Genomic DNA, 12,560 nt, shown 5'->3' with positions numbered 1-12,560 from the left:
AATTGAGCAGCAAGTAAGAATGAAGACAAAATGGCAACAGTACCTGAAGAATAGAGCAGAACGAAATTATGAAGAGGAGCCAAGAATAAAAGTGGAAAAATTAGTGAGAGAGGGCTAACAAATATCATGGGCAGGAGTCAAACAGAACAACAAAGAAAACCAAAAATTATTCTTCAAAGTTTTAAAAAGTCACAGATATAATAAGAAGACAGGTCTCATAGGGAAAGGGAGTGTTCTAAGGAATCGTGTTATTGCAACCTGCACACAGGAATGGGTAGAAAAGTCAAGGGAAATTCTGTCGAAGTGAAAACTATACGAGTTATACAAAGAACGGCACTATACAAGACTGCCCTAGGTGAACCGAATTCACAAAAATTAGCTGTTCTCTATTAACAATGTTGCTGTTACCCTAGAATAATAATTGGTACACTCAAATAAGTAGGGTCGTTAGGTTATCGAAATTCGTTGACGATGCAATTACAATTAGAAATAAACATTGAGAACTAAGTCCGAGTAGTTACATTGACAAACTCTAGGTCTAGATAATCTAAGATTGCCTTTTTTGAACCCCTCAAGAAAAATTGTCTCAGATCGACCCGGAAAAAAAATTTTCTTATAGAATGTGGCCTGTAGAAATTTTGGTGCAGTCGATTTTTGGTTAAAAAGGAAGGCCTTTTTTTGAGGCCTTCAAAAAAAATTGTCCATGATCGACCCGGAAAAAAAATTTTCTTATAGAATGAGGCCATAATTTCAAACAGTTCCAAGATTGGGCTACTAGTTCAAAAGTTACAGCCCTTTGAATTTTCTTTCGAAATTGGCTTCTTTTCTAGTCTATAACTTTTGATTGAGAAGTCTGATCGAAAAAGTACGAATTGTTTTGGATTCTACGCTCCAAAATTAATAAGAAAAAGTGTTTTCCCGAGAAATTTTGGTGTAGTCGATTTTTGGTAAAAAAGGAAGGTTATACACTGCCTTTTTTTGAGCCCCTAAAAAAAATTGTCTCAGATCGACCCGGAAAAAAATTTTCTTATAGAATGTGGCCTGTAGAATCCATAATTTCAAACAGTTCCAAGATTGGGCTACTAGTTCAAAAGTTACAGCCCTTTGAATTTTCTTTCGAAGTTGGTTTCTTTTCTAGTCTATAACTTTTGATTGAGAAGTCTGATCGAAAAAGTACGAATTGTTTTGGATTCTACGCACCAAAATTAATAAAAAAAAAAGTGTTTTAATAAGAAAAAGAAGAATAGAGCAGAAAGAAATTATGAAGAGGAGCCAAGAATAAAAGTGGAAAAATTAGTAAGGGAAGGCTAACAAATATGGGCGGACCTCGGAGTCAAAGAGAACAACAAAGAAAACCAAAAATTATTCTTCAAAGTTTTAAAAAGTCTCAGATATAATAAGAAGACAGGTCTTATAGGGAAAGGGGGTGTTCTAAGGAATCGTGATATTGCAGCCTGCACACAGGAATGGGTAGAAAAGTCAAGGGAAATTCTGCCGAAATGAAAACTATACGAGTTATACAAAGAACGGCACAAAGGACAACGAGAATAATAACAAAAACTTCGGCCTTGTGCAAGACTGCCCTAGGTGAACCGAATTCACAAAAATTAGCTGTTCTCTATTGACAATGTTGCTGTTACGCTAGAATAATAATTGGTACAATCAAATCAGTAGGGTCGTTAGGTTATCGAAATTCCTTGACGATGCAATTAGAATTAGAAATAAACATTGAGAACTAAGTCCGAGTAGTTACATTGACAAACCCTGGATAATCTAAGATTCACAAAAAAGAATTCGGCAAAGAGACCATTTAATACCCGCAAGATTTTTTTTACGCTACTAACAATTAGAATGTCAGAAAGTTCAAATTATTTTCTTTCCTGAAGGTCATCCAACAATAAGAAAAATACATTAGATGAAGTACTAATAAATTACGTCGGGTTTATAGATATAGAAAAGAATGTGAAGCTACGGCCTCCCTGTGAGTAGATTCAACAGCCCTTTTAAGACACCTGGGATTATTGACGTATTGCACGTACTAGATCTGCAGAACAGCGTAGTACGAAATGTAACGACGAAATCAAAAAAATCCGTACATGTGTAGAGAAAGATAATCAAAAACCTACTCATCAAAACTCTAAAGATCAAAATATGTCTTATTAAGTGCTGAAAGATGCAAATAATTCGAATATAAATGCCTTGAAAATTATCGTAACGTTAGTCTGTGCCATTTCTTCTAGTGAGCAACAATCTAGGAAAAATGAAGGGTGCCATACTTCTTGCATTAGCTTGCCTATCCGTGGCGGCCGGTAAGTAAGCGATTCTTTTGTATCTAGTGATAATTTTGCAATTTCGTTTCACAGCGTCCCAAGATAGGCAAATGATGCTCCTGGATTTACCGAAAGACATTTTGGGTGAGCTTATGGCGCTTCTTAAGGGTCAAAAGGTTGTGAAATCGATCCAGTGTACGGATCCAAAGCCCAACGACATCGAGCTATTGTTGTACACGCGTCACCAGAAATACGATCCGGTCGTGTTGGACGTATTCGCCCCATCGCCAATCAAAAGTGACAAACCGGTGATATTTATCACCCACGGTTGGTTACAGGATATCAAGGATCCTCAACTGCAAGACCTGAAAAATGCCTATCTGGAGCGATACGATTCGGATGTTGTAATGGTTAACTGGGGAAAACTGGCTTGGGACTTGTACGCTCGTACAGCTTGCAAGGTTCCCAAAATAGCACAAATTATAGCAGATTATTTGTGTCAAGTTAATTATGAAAAGGGAATGCCGTTGGAGAACGTACAACTCGTAGGTCACTCCATAGGAGCACACCTGGTTGGATTTGTTGGACAATTTACCCAGCAAATGTGTAACAAACGCGTCGGTCGCATCACAGGATTAGACCCCGCAGGTCCCTTGTTCAACGATGCACCCACCGCGGAACGTTTGGACAAGAGTGACGCGGACTTCGTTGACATCATACATACTAACTCAAAAACCTTCGGTTACAGCGACCCAATCGGACACGCCGATTTCTACGCAAGTTGTGGTACATTCCAGTCCAGTTGCGTGATTCCCGATTTCAAATTGGATAAGCTTATCAACATGCCGATGGATGCAGGTGGGAATAAAAAGTTAATATAATTTACATACTTACATACTTTGCTTACAGTTTTCTGCAGTCACCGTCGCTCTGTCGACTACATGATTGAAAGTGTCTTGAGTAGTAACTTCGTTGCTACCGAATGCAAGTACTGTCCCATTGGATGCCCACCCGTAATTGCCCTTGTCACACGGCCTGGTAAGGCTATATTAGGACAACAATGTTCTCCAGACACAAGAGGAAAATATTACGTCCCCACCAACCTCAAGAGTCCATATGCTACTGGTGGCCGAATCTGAACGTGCAACCACTGTTACTCTTGTAGCGAATAAATAAATAACAATTTGTGGCACCTTAATTTCATTTGTTTGATTGTCGTGTATATTCTTTGAAAATATACGTAATGCATGGTATTTGCCTAGTCACAAAATTTCCAAACCACAAATCATGAAATAAAAACATCCACATATAACAACATATTACTAATCTGGCGATGAATGAGAAGTCCGTGCCGTTTACCAAAATTCATCCATATTTTCTAACCAATTATTGCAAAGGGAACAAATTATAGAACTGAGAGTGAAACTAAAATTACGAGCAAACTGCTGTTAAAACCTCAATAGAGACCAAAGTACATTATCAAGGAATTTCGACATTTTAGTACCTCCTCAATCATTAGATTTTCATTTCATATGCAATTATGGGGTAGTTTATGGACCTTAAAAATAACCAAAGAAACAAAAACATATTGGATAAACGCACCACCTTGCTAATAGATGGAAGATTGCCCTATAAGAGCGGGTTTTCCTAAAAATTTTGTAATTATAAGACAGATTTCGTGGAATTCTCTCCGTTGTCCAGCCAAGAATTACAGTGGAACTTTTTTTTTCGAATTTTCAAAAACTAATTTCAAATTCGTGATTTTTATGTTCAAAAACACCCAGATACTAAACTACGCCCCTTCGTGGTAGGAATTTTGCAACAAAATTTTCAAAATCGGATAGGGCATACCCGAAAACCTATTCAAAGACGTGCCACCCATCTTTGTAACGCTTATGGTTGCTGAGAAAAAAATTAAAGAAGAAATCCAAATTTCACCACTTCTTTGGGGGTGGTTCCCAAACGAAACCCGTTGGACCCTCGGTTTATTTGGAAAAAGTACTTGTCTTGATCCCCGCTATAAAACCCTTTACGAAACTGTTTACTTAAGGTTCAAAAACATAGTAGTGCCTTATATCAAAAAGGTGTTCTATATAAAGGTACTACTTTATTCAATGTTTTACCCTCTAACATCAAAACGATTACATCGTATCATTTATTTAAAAAAGCTGTGAGACGTTTGCTCATTGATTGTACCCCGTATTCACTAGAAGAATATGTTACTCATTGCAAGCTCTATGACTGACTTGATTAATTGGTGTGTCTCCTTTTAATCTAATATATTATTATTATTATTATTATTATTATCTCGCAATTTTTTTTTACATGCGGTCATGTAACACCCTGTATATCTTACGCATTCCTACACGCATTTTTATCGCTAATAAAATACCTAGCTTTTAATCACTTAAAAAAATCATCTGATTGGTTAGAATTTGAAACTATCACCAAGCTGTTTGGTCGAATATTAATGGAGTGTATTAATCTATAAATAAAAATGACGTTGCCCAGTCTGCCCGTGCGCACATCAATCGTCAAGTTTTTTTCTTGGATCATTTGACCGAGCTATAAATAAATAACGAACTAAATATATTGAGAACTGCAGGAGTAGTTAAGGCCTCGGACGGATGGACAGACGGACAAAGAAAGTGGTTGTAATAGCGCACCAAACTTCGTTGGAAAATCCGCTAAAAAGATTTTCGTCCTAAGACGAGTAACTTTAGCGCACATTTTCCGTGCACAGATCAGTACTTCCCGAAAAGCTATTGGACGCAAGCAAGGCACAAGGATTTTTATGGTTGAAGCGTAGTTAATCAGCCCTGTGATGTACCAGAAACGTCAAACTTAATGTGCAGGTTATCTGTGAAAAAACGTTATTTTTCGTTATTTAGTATAGGGCAAATAACGCTTTTCTACAGATAACCTGCACGTTAAGTTTAACGTTAGTGATACATCACAGGGCTTATCTCATAAGAATACATAATAAATAGGAACGTTAATACTGCGTATGCACAGGGTGTCCCATTAATAATGGTCACAAGTCATGTGTATGGAACCATTGCTTTCCAGAATTTTATGGACAGAAGAGGCCACAATTTCGTAATTTTAAAACAATTTTACAACGGTAACAATAGATAGATGATTGTACTATAAGAGCGATTTTACTCTACAATTCGTACGAGGGGTTACATTTTTATATGCAGTTATAGAAGCACTTGAGGATCATGTAAATAAGATCAAACAACGAAATAAAAGTATTTGATGTACTACAACCCGGCCAATAAATGATTGTCATGTAAAGAGTTAAAAAAAATTAATTATATTAAAACGAGAGGGGGGGGGGCACATTTTTATATAGATCCGACATAAGGTCAACCGTCGCTCATCTGTTTTCAAGTGTAATACATTTTTTAGCCATTTTAATATGTGTTAAACAAACACATTGCAAATGGGTTGCTTAAAAAAATTGAGTCCAGACTACTCATAATTAAAATTAATGTAATTAATATTTCTGTCTTCTTCTGCCACATAGTCGCACTCTCTTACATTCAAAACGAGCAGCTGCTACACTGTGTCCTTCTCTATCGCACAGAACAATACACATGTTTCTCTCTCTCGCGCGCTACTTAAAATTGCGACAACTGTACTGTTCCGTGTGAAAAAGAAGGACGCAGCGAAACAGCTGCTCGTGGTGTACGCACCGACGTAAGAGAGTGCGAATACGATCTCTTCGTGTAATAGAAGCAGATAGAAATACTAATTGCATTAATTTTAATTAAGGGTAGTCTTGACTTATTTGTTTAGGCAACCCATTTGCAATGTGTTTATTTACATCTCAAGATTACTAAAAAATGTATTTCACTCGGTAAAGAGAAGGGCGAAGATGACCTTATGTGGGATTTTTGACTATTATATGCAGCTATTGAATGATTCGAGGCAAAAATTGTTTATGTACTACAACAGCTATCTACTTAAAAATTTTTGTTATGTTAAAGCGAGAAGAGGTTGCATTTTTATATTGTATGTTATATATTATAATATTATATGTTATATTATGCATTTATATATTGTATGTTCCCTTATTTAATTATATTTTCCAACTCAATTATCAGCTATGATTTTCTCATGCATAATTTTTATTAGTTACTTTCCCAGACATCCATATTTTGAAAATATAAAAAAATGCATCTGGTTCAGCGTTTCACCAACAAAAATGTCTTTAACTATTGTTAAATTGAAGCATTCGTCAATTTTACGTCATGAGACTGAAAAGCGCGGCTTTCTCATTAGTTCCTATGATCTCATCCCTCACATAAAATTTTTACGATAAAACTTTAAACAAGCACTCTCTACTACACGCGTTTGAGAACCGAAACGGTATTTTATTGTTGTCGATGCAAATGTAATTTGGTTTAGTACACAAATATAAATTTAGAAGTTAGCTCTTTCAAAATCGACCTTTGAATAAGCCTTTAATATTAATATTAAAAATGGACACGTGCAACGCGGCACCTAAATAGTCGAGTCAGTTAATTTAATGCATTTTAAGTAAAATGAAATCCTCAGCAATCAAAATCAACAAAAACAACCAACCAGATAACCTTTTACGTAAAAAAAGAAAAATCTATAAATTGCATTAATTACAAAATATAATCCATAAGTGGTGAAAGTGTTTTCGAAAATGGAACGTCTCTCGTTTGTGCTTCTCCTTACATTTTTCCTCGCAGTAAACGGTCAGTACTTTTTAATCTATTTATTTTAACTCTTTGAAATTTCCCGAATTATGCACCGATGCCCATTTGAAGTTTAATGGCATAAGGTGATTTGAAGTTAGTTACAACAAACTGTCCGCCTCTAGCGGTTTTCGGAGTCGTTTCTCCCATGATAGTTTTTGCTTTAAAGAAGCTGGCGATGGGCGGACAAATCAGGGGGCATCCGTCGCAGGGAACCCCTTGAAAATCGTTGGTACGTACAGCTTCGACCATTAAATCCATTGCGCGGAAATGAGGGCATCCAACTAAAAAAAGGTCTAAACAAAATGCTCGAAGTGCGGAAAAAGTTACCTGACAGCAGATTAATGTTGACCAAGTAGTTAAGGTCGATCTTCGGAATCACACAGCCGGGTTGTAGGGTGCCACAATTCACGAAGAAATCAACGTGACCGCATTTGCTTACGTAGCCCAATATTCCGCCATTGGTATGCATTACTGATACGAAATTGGCATCGGTTTCGTCCAGTCGCCGATTGATGGGTGCGTTGTGGTACAAGGGCCCTGCTGGGTCAAGCGCTGTGATCTGGCCAATGGTTTGCTTACACACCAACTTAGAAAACTGTCCTATAAATCCCGACATTTGTCCTCCCAAGGAATGACCGACAAGGTGAACCGCTTCCAAGTTGATGTCGCTTCGTTGACCCAACAGGCACAGAAAATCGGTCACGATTTTGGCAACCTTTGGCAATTTGCATACGGCACGATTGTACAAATCAAAGGCCAACCGTCCCCAGTTCACAATCACCACGTTAGCATCATAGCGGAACAAATACGCATCTTTCACCTCTTGCATTCCATAACCACGCGTTCCTTGCACCCATCCGTGGATGATTACAATCAATCGCTTATTCGAGTCCAACTTCAACGGATTTGCGGGATCTAAGACGACCGGATCCGCTGTGTTATCCCGCGTATAAAGTAGAAAATCTACGTCGGACGGGATAGGATCGACGCACTCCACGGTTTCTGAGAGCTTCTGCCCTCCCAACATGACGATCAATTCTTGTACCACACCCTTCGGAAGCTCGGCAAGAGTAAGCGTGCCATTTTGAGCAAATGCTATTACAATTATTTATCAATACGTCATCAATTACAATTACGTACAAATTTCTCACCTTTTGCTACGAAGAAAAATAGAACAACTACACTTACACGAGCCATTTGCGCTGAATGAACGTTCGTTTTCCGCTAGAAACTTATATAGAAGAAGACTTGTTTACTTTAGTGTAATTTGTTTAATTTAGTGTAAGGTAGTTTATTAACGATTATAATAAGATAATTTACTTTCCAAATTATCTGGACCTCGTTGGTTCTTAATACCGAAATGTTTCGTTTGTTAGGTTTCTGCAAATATTTTCGAGTTAGGGTAATTACTGCGCTACAACCATTAAACTGATCTAGTTTACATAGGTACCTATTGCACACATGAACCTTGACCATTGCAGTATTCAATATGTGCAGTATTGTCATTATATAATTCATGGTTCAAAGCATTTAGAGATTTTTCATACTACCAGCGCAGTTTGATACTTGTTTGAAGAAAAAAGTCTCTCCCCCTATGATAGAGTTGCTAAGAAAACGCAAATTTTTGATGTGATGGATATAAGATTAACATATGGTAATTTGTTATTGAGAAATCGTTACACATTTAGGTGTATAATAATTATGTCGAAATTGTCATTTGGCGTTTGTGCACTTTTTATATTCAAAGTCCAATGCACGGATTTGACAGGAAATAATGGATTAAGCGGGTTTTAGTAAAGTTTAGTAAAAAAGATTCGATCAGGGCTCATATGTAGTAAAAAAATGGGTTTTTGAAAAAATAAAGAAAATTCATCACATGGGACCTCTGTAGCGAATTTTCCAAACGAACATTATGGACACAGATTAACGAAGAATCTTACAGATCTGATGGATCTCAAGGATTCCAAGTCTCCGAAGGATCCAACTTTAACAACTGAAAACTGCACAAGTCGAGAACAACTCAAAAGACAATTTATGGCGATCGCAAACCTTCATTCTTCTAGCCCCAAATTAAAAACTCCGTATTTCCGTTAAAATCATGAGAAACGAATTAATATACCTATGTTTAGGACGCTTCGATTTTTGGATTTGAGAAAACTAAATATATGGGCCAAGATTGTTCAAACTTTGGAATCCAATTTGGTTAAGGATGACTAAAGTATAATAAGGTAAATCGACTGCCAATCGTGGACCGATTCTTAAATTGACCCCGATTTTTTCAAAAATAAACGAAATTTCAGATCAGAAATCTCGTGCATTTATTTTTGCCACCACTTTAATACTTGCTCGCCAGGAATTTGCTTCCAAGGAATCATTGAAGAAGTAGCGAAAGGTTTGGAGAAAGTATTTTGTGAAGGGAATAGAATTATAGCAGCAAGTTTAAAGTAGTAGGTACATCTGATTTCTATTTCCCGTCATTTTGTACTCAAACTTAGATGAAATGAAAGTGGATTAGTTTTCAAGATATATACATTTGAAAATCGTCCAATTTAACATGGGCCCTTATGGGAAAACGTCCCAGCCTGGCACAAATATAGCGATAAAATATTATATTCCCGTCACTTCGGAATGAAACTACCCTCTAAAGATTCCTTGTTTCATTAGGAATCCAATGATATAAGGCAAAGTACTTGCCATTGGATGAACTTTCGAGATATCTTGAGTTATCTACGCTACGTCAAAAGGGGTCAGATCGGTTGCATTTTTTTGTAACGTCAATTTTCGTAAAACGTTTCCAACATTTTAACGCTAATGTTTATAGAAACCAAGTGTCAAAAGAACATAATGCGAATATCCCTGATTAACACTTAAAATTTGCACACTCGGTTTTTGGCACCCTATATCTATTACAGAAAACCATGACTTGGAGTAGAGCTTTGATGGCCAGTTTAATCGTTTTTGTGAATTATTTTCTTGTGGTGCACTTTCTTTATTTTCTGTCAAGAACGCTTCTATTTGGTCAATTATTTTTTTATTAGTTGTGACTCTTGAATGGCCGTTCATTTGCACTCCCATTCACACCTCCAAGCCTTTCCTGCTATGCCTTTCAAATTCCTTTCGCAGTTCCTGTACTATCACTCCCGCTCCAGCTTACTGCCCAATCATTGCTTTTACCCCAGCAACATCGTGAAGCTCCATCAAGTCTTTCGAGTTCAGTGCGTTCTTTCTGTTAAAAACTTGTCTCATCATAAAACTAAAAGTAGGTAGTAGATGTAGTGTTTTTAACAGAAAGAACGCATAGAACAACTCGAAAGACATGATGGAGCTTCACGATGTTGATGGGAGTTTCGAAAGCAATGGTTGGAAGGTGGCTGGAGCAGGAGTGGCAGTACAGCAACTGAGAAAGGAATTTGAAAGCTACAGCTGCACGGAAGACTTAGAGGTGTGCTTGCGTGTACAAATCAGCGGCCATCCAACTAAATAATTGACCAAATACATCATGATGGAAAATAAAGAAAATACCCCACAAGAAAATGATTCCCACAAACCATGAAACTGGCCATCAAAGCTTTACTCCAAGTCATGATTTTCTGTAATAGATATAGGGTGCCAAAAATCGAGTGTGCACATTTTAAGTGTTAATCAGGCTTACTCGCATCATGTTCTTTTGCTTCCTTTTTGACAGTTGGCTTCTACAACAATTTGCGTTAAAATTGTGGAAATAGTGATGGGGAACTGGAAAGCTGGGATTGGAGAAGGTAGAGTGGACAGACTCGTTGGAGCGAATTGATTGGGATCAAGGAATGAAAGGGGTGTACGCCTAATAGATTTCTCTACAAGAAAAAGATGGTCATAGCCAACAATTGATTCGAACATCATAAACGGAGACATTACACCTGGAAACCTCCTGGAGGCGGAGTTGGAAATAAAATTGAAAAAGTGCAAAAATAGTGGGATTTAGTAAAATTAAGGAAGATAGGTAGAAAATATATAGGAAGGGCAATAGGGATAGAAATGAAATCGGAAGTTGCAACGAAGACTCATGAAACTACAGATGACAAACGAAAGGGTGAGGTATAAGAGAGGAAAAAGAACAAAGAAGCCATGGTTAGCATTTGAAATGATTGAATATATGGAAGAAAGGAGGAAGTGTATAGGGCAAAATACGGCAGAGGGAAAAAAGAATCAACAACGACTGCATAATCAATTAATAAGAGAAACTAAACGGGCGAGGGAGCAATGGCTGAATGCAAGGAAATAGAAGAGCTCGATCGAATAGGAAGGTACGACATCGACAAACTAGAAACATGGTGTGGGATAAAGAAAAAACAAAGCAAGATAGCTATTAGCATCAAAAGCGAAGACGGAAAGGTGCTAACAGAGGATAACCAAGTAGATACTGAATAGATGGAAAAGTTATACAAAGCAAATGGGAATTCTGAATTGATGTCAGAAACAAAAGCGGCTATGAGAGACATGAAGAATGGTAAGGATAGCGGCAGAGTTAATAAAGTGTTTAGATGAGGATTCAGAAGGAATGTTGATACTGAGGGATTTGTGTAATGAGATTTACGAGAGTAGAGTATGGCCCGAAGACTTACTTACAACCGCTGTGATCCCGCATCAGAAAAAGAAAGGAACAAGGAAATGCGAGGAACATGCTGCTAACAGTTTGTTGCGGGTGTTGGATAGGAGGTTGAGAAGGATAATTAAGGAGGTATTGGGCAATTTGGATTCCGAAGAGGTTTGTGAACCAGGGATGCAGGAAGAACTGTAAGTTTGTACCTAAGGCGTTCGATTATGTGAAATACGAAAAACTGTGGTGTGGATCGGAAAGAAAGAAGATTGATCCGTGCTGTACTGAAAGTGAGTGATAACATGACTAAATGGTTTGGAATAGGAAGAGGAGTTGGTCAAGGATGTTGTCTATCATCATACTTTATTTAATATCTATATAGAGGATATGGTCAGGAAATGCTGGGAAAAGAATAAGGTAGTAAAAATAGGCAATGGACCGGGAGTTGTAGAAGAGTGATGTCACCTAAGAACCTGCCAACTGGCAGATAACTCAAAAAATACCAGTTTCCGAAAAAAAGACATGTACCCTGTGTACAGGGTTGTTCAAAAAGCTTTCCTTCTCTCAATTCACAGGGACAGATTCATTAAGAATAATCGCCGTATTAATTAAATGACTATAACATTTATATTATTTACCCTTCCAATATAGACATCAACAGATCACGACCTCATTAGAACGGTTAGACGTTATTATTCAAGTTCCTTTTCCTCAGTGAAGGAGTGTGGTGTTTTTAACTAAGAACAAAGTATAGAACGGTACAGCTCGTTTCTTTCTATAATGTCAGGAATAGTTTGATGTAACCGAGCCAAATACTGAATTTTAGATGTATGGCATAAAAAAATACAAATGCGTTTTAATTACAGGTTCTGGCAGAGGACAAGATGGATCCGAATTCTTTTCAAGTCTGGAAAAGATTATACAAACTCCAAGTTTAATGAGTACAGTGGCATGCGCAAACCCAACACGTGCCGATTT

The 12,560-nt window shown here is 37.3% G+C and overlaps 2 protein-coding genes across 2 annotated transcripts; one reads left to right on the top strand and one right to left on the bottom strand.

Annotated features, from left to right (window-relative positions):
* Nucleotides 1-2,198: 2,198 nt before the first annotated feature.
* On the top strand, nt 2,199-3,468 carry LOC116169502 (phospholipase A1-like). Its single transcript, XM_031485610.1, has 3 exons — nt 2,199-2,309; nt 2,364-3,128; nt 3,180-3,468. Exons 1-3 carry the CDS (start codon nt 2,261-2,263, stop codon nt 3,407-3,409), a joined length of 1,044 nt encoding a protein of 347 aa, XP_031341470.1. The 5' UTR covers nt 2,199-2,260; the 3' UTR covers nt 3,410-3,468.
* Nucleotides 3,469-6,841: 3,373 nt separating this feature from the next.
* LOC116169501 (lipase member H-A-like) lies at nt 6,842-9,060 on the bottom strand. Its single transcript, XM_031485609.1, has 4 exons — nt 8,327-9,060; nt 8,158-8,237; nt 7,334-8,101; nt 6,842-7,287 (listed from the first exon to the last, which is right to left on the bottom strand). Exons 2-4 carry the CDS (start codon nt 8,201-8,203, stop codon nt 7,052-7,054), a joined length of 1,050 nt encoding a protein of 349 aa, XP_031341469.1. The 5' UTR covers nt 8,204-8,237; nt 8,327-9,060; the 3' UTR covers nt 6,842-7,051.
* Between the last annotated feature and the right edge of the window lie 3,500 nt (nt 9,061-12,560).

The sequence above is a fragment of the Photinus pyralis genome, unplaced genomic scaffold, assembly GCF_008802855.1.
Source record: "Photinus pyralis isolate 1611_PpyrPB1 unplaced genomic scaffold, Ppyr1.3 Ppyr1.4_LG4, whole genome shotgun sequence".
NCBI classification, from domain to species: domain Eukaryota; kingdom Metazoa; phylum Arthropoda; class Insecta; order Coleoptera; family Lampyridae; genus Photinus; species Photinus pyralis.
This window is presented reverse-complemented; position numbering and strand designations above follow the sequence as displayed.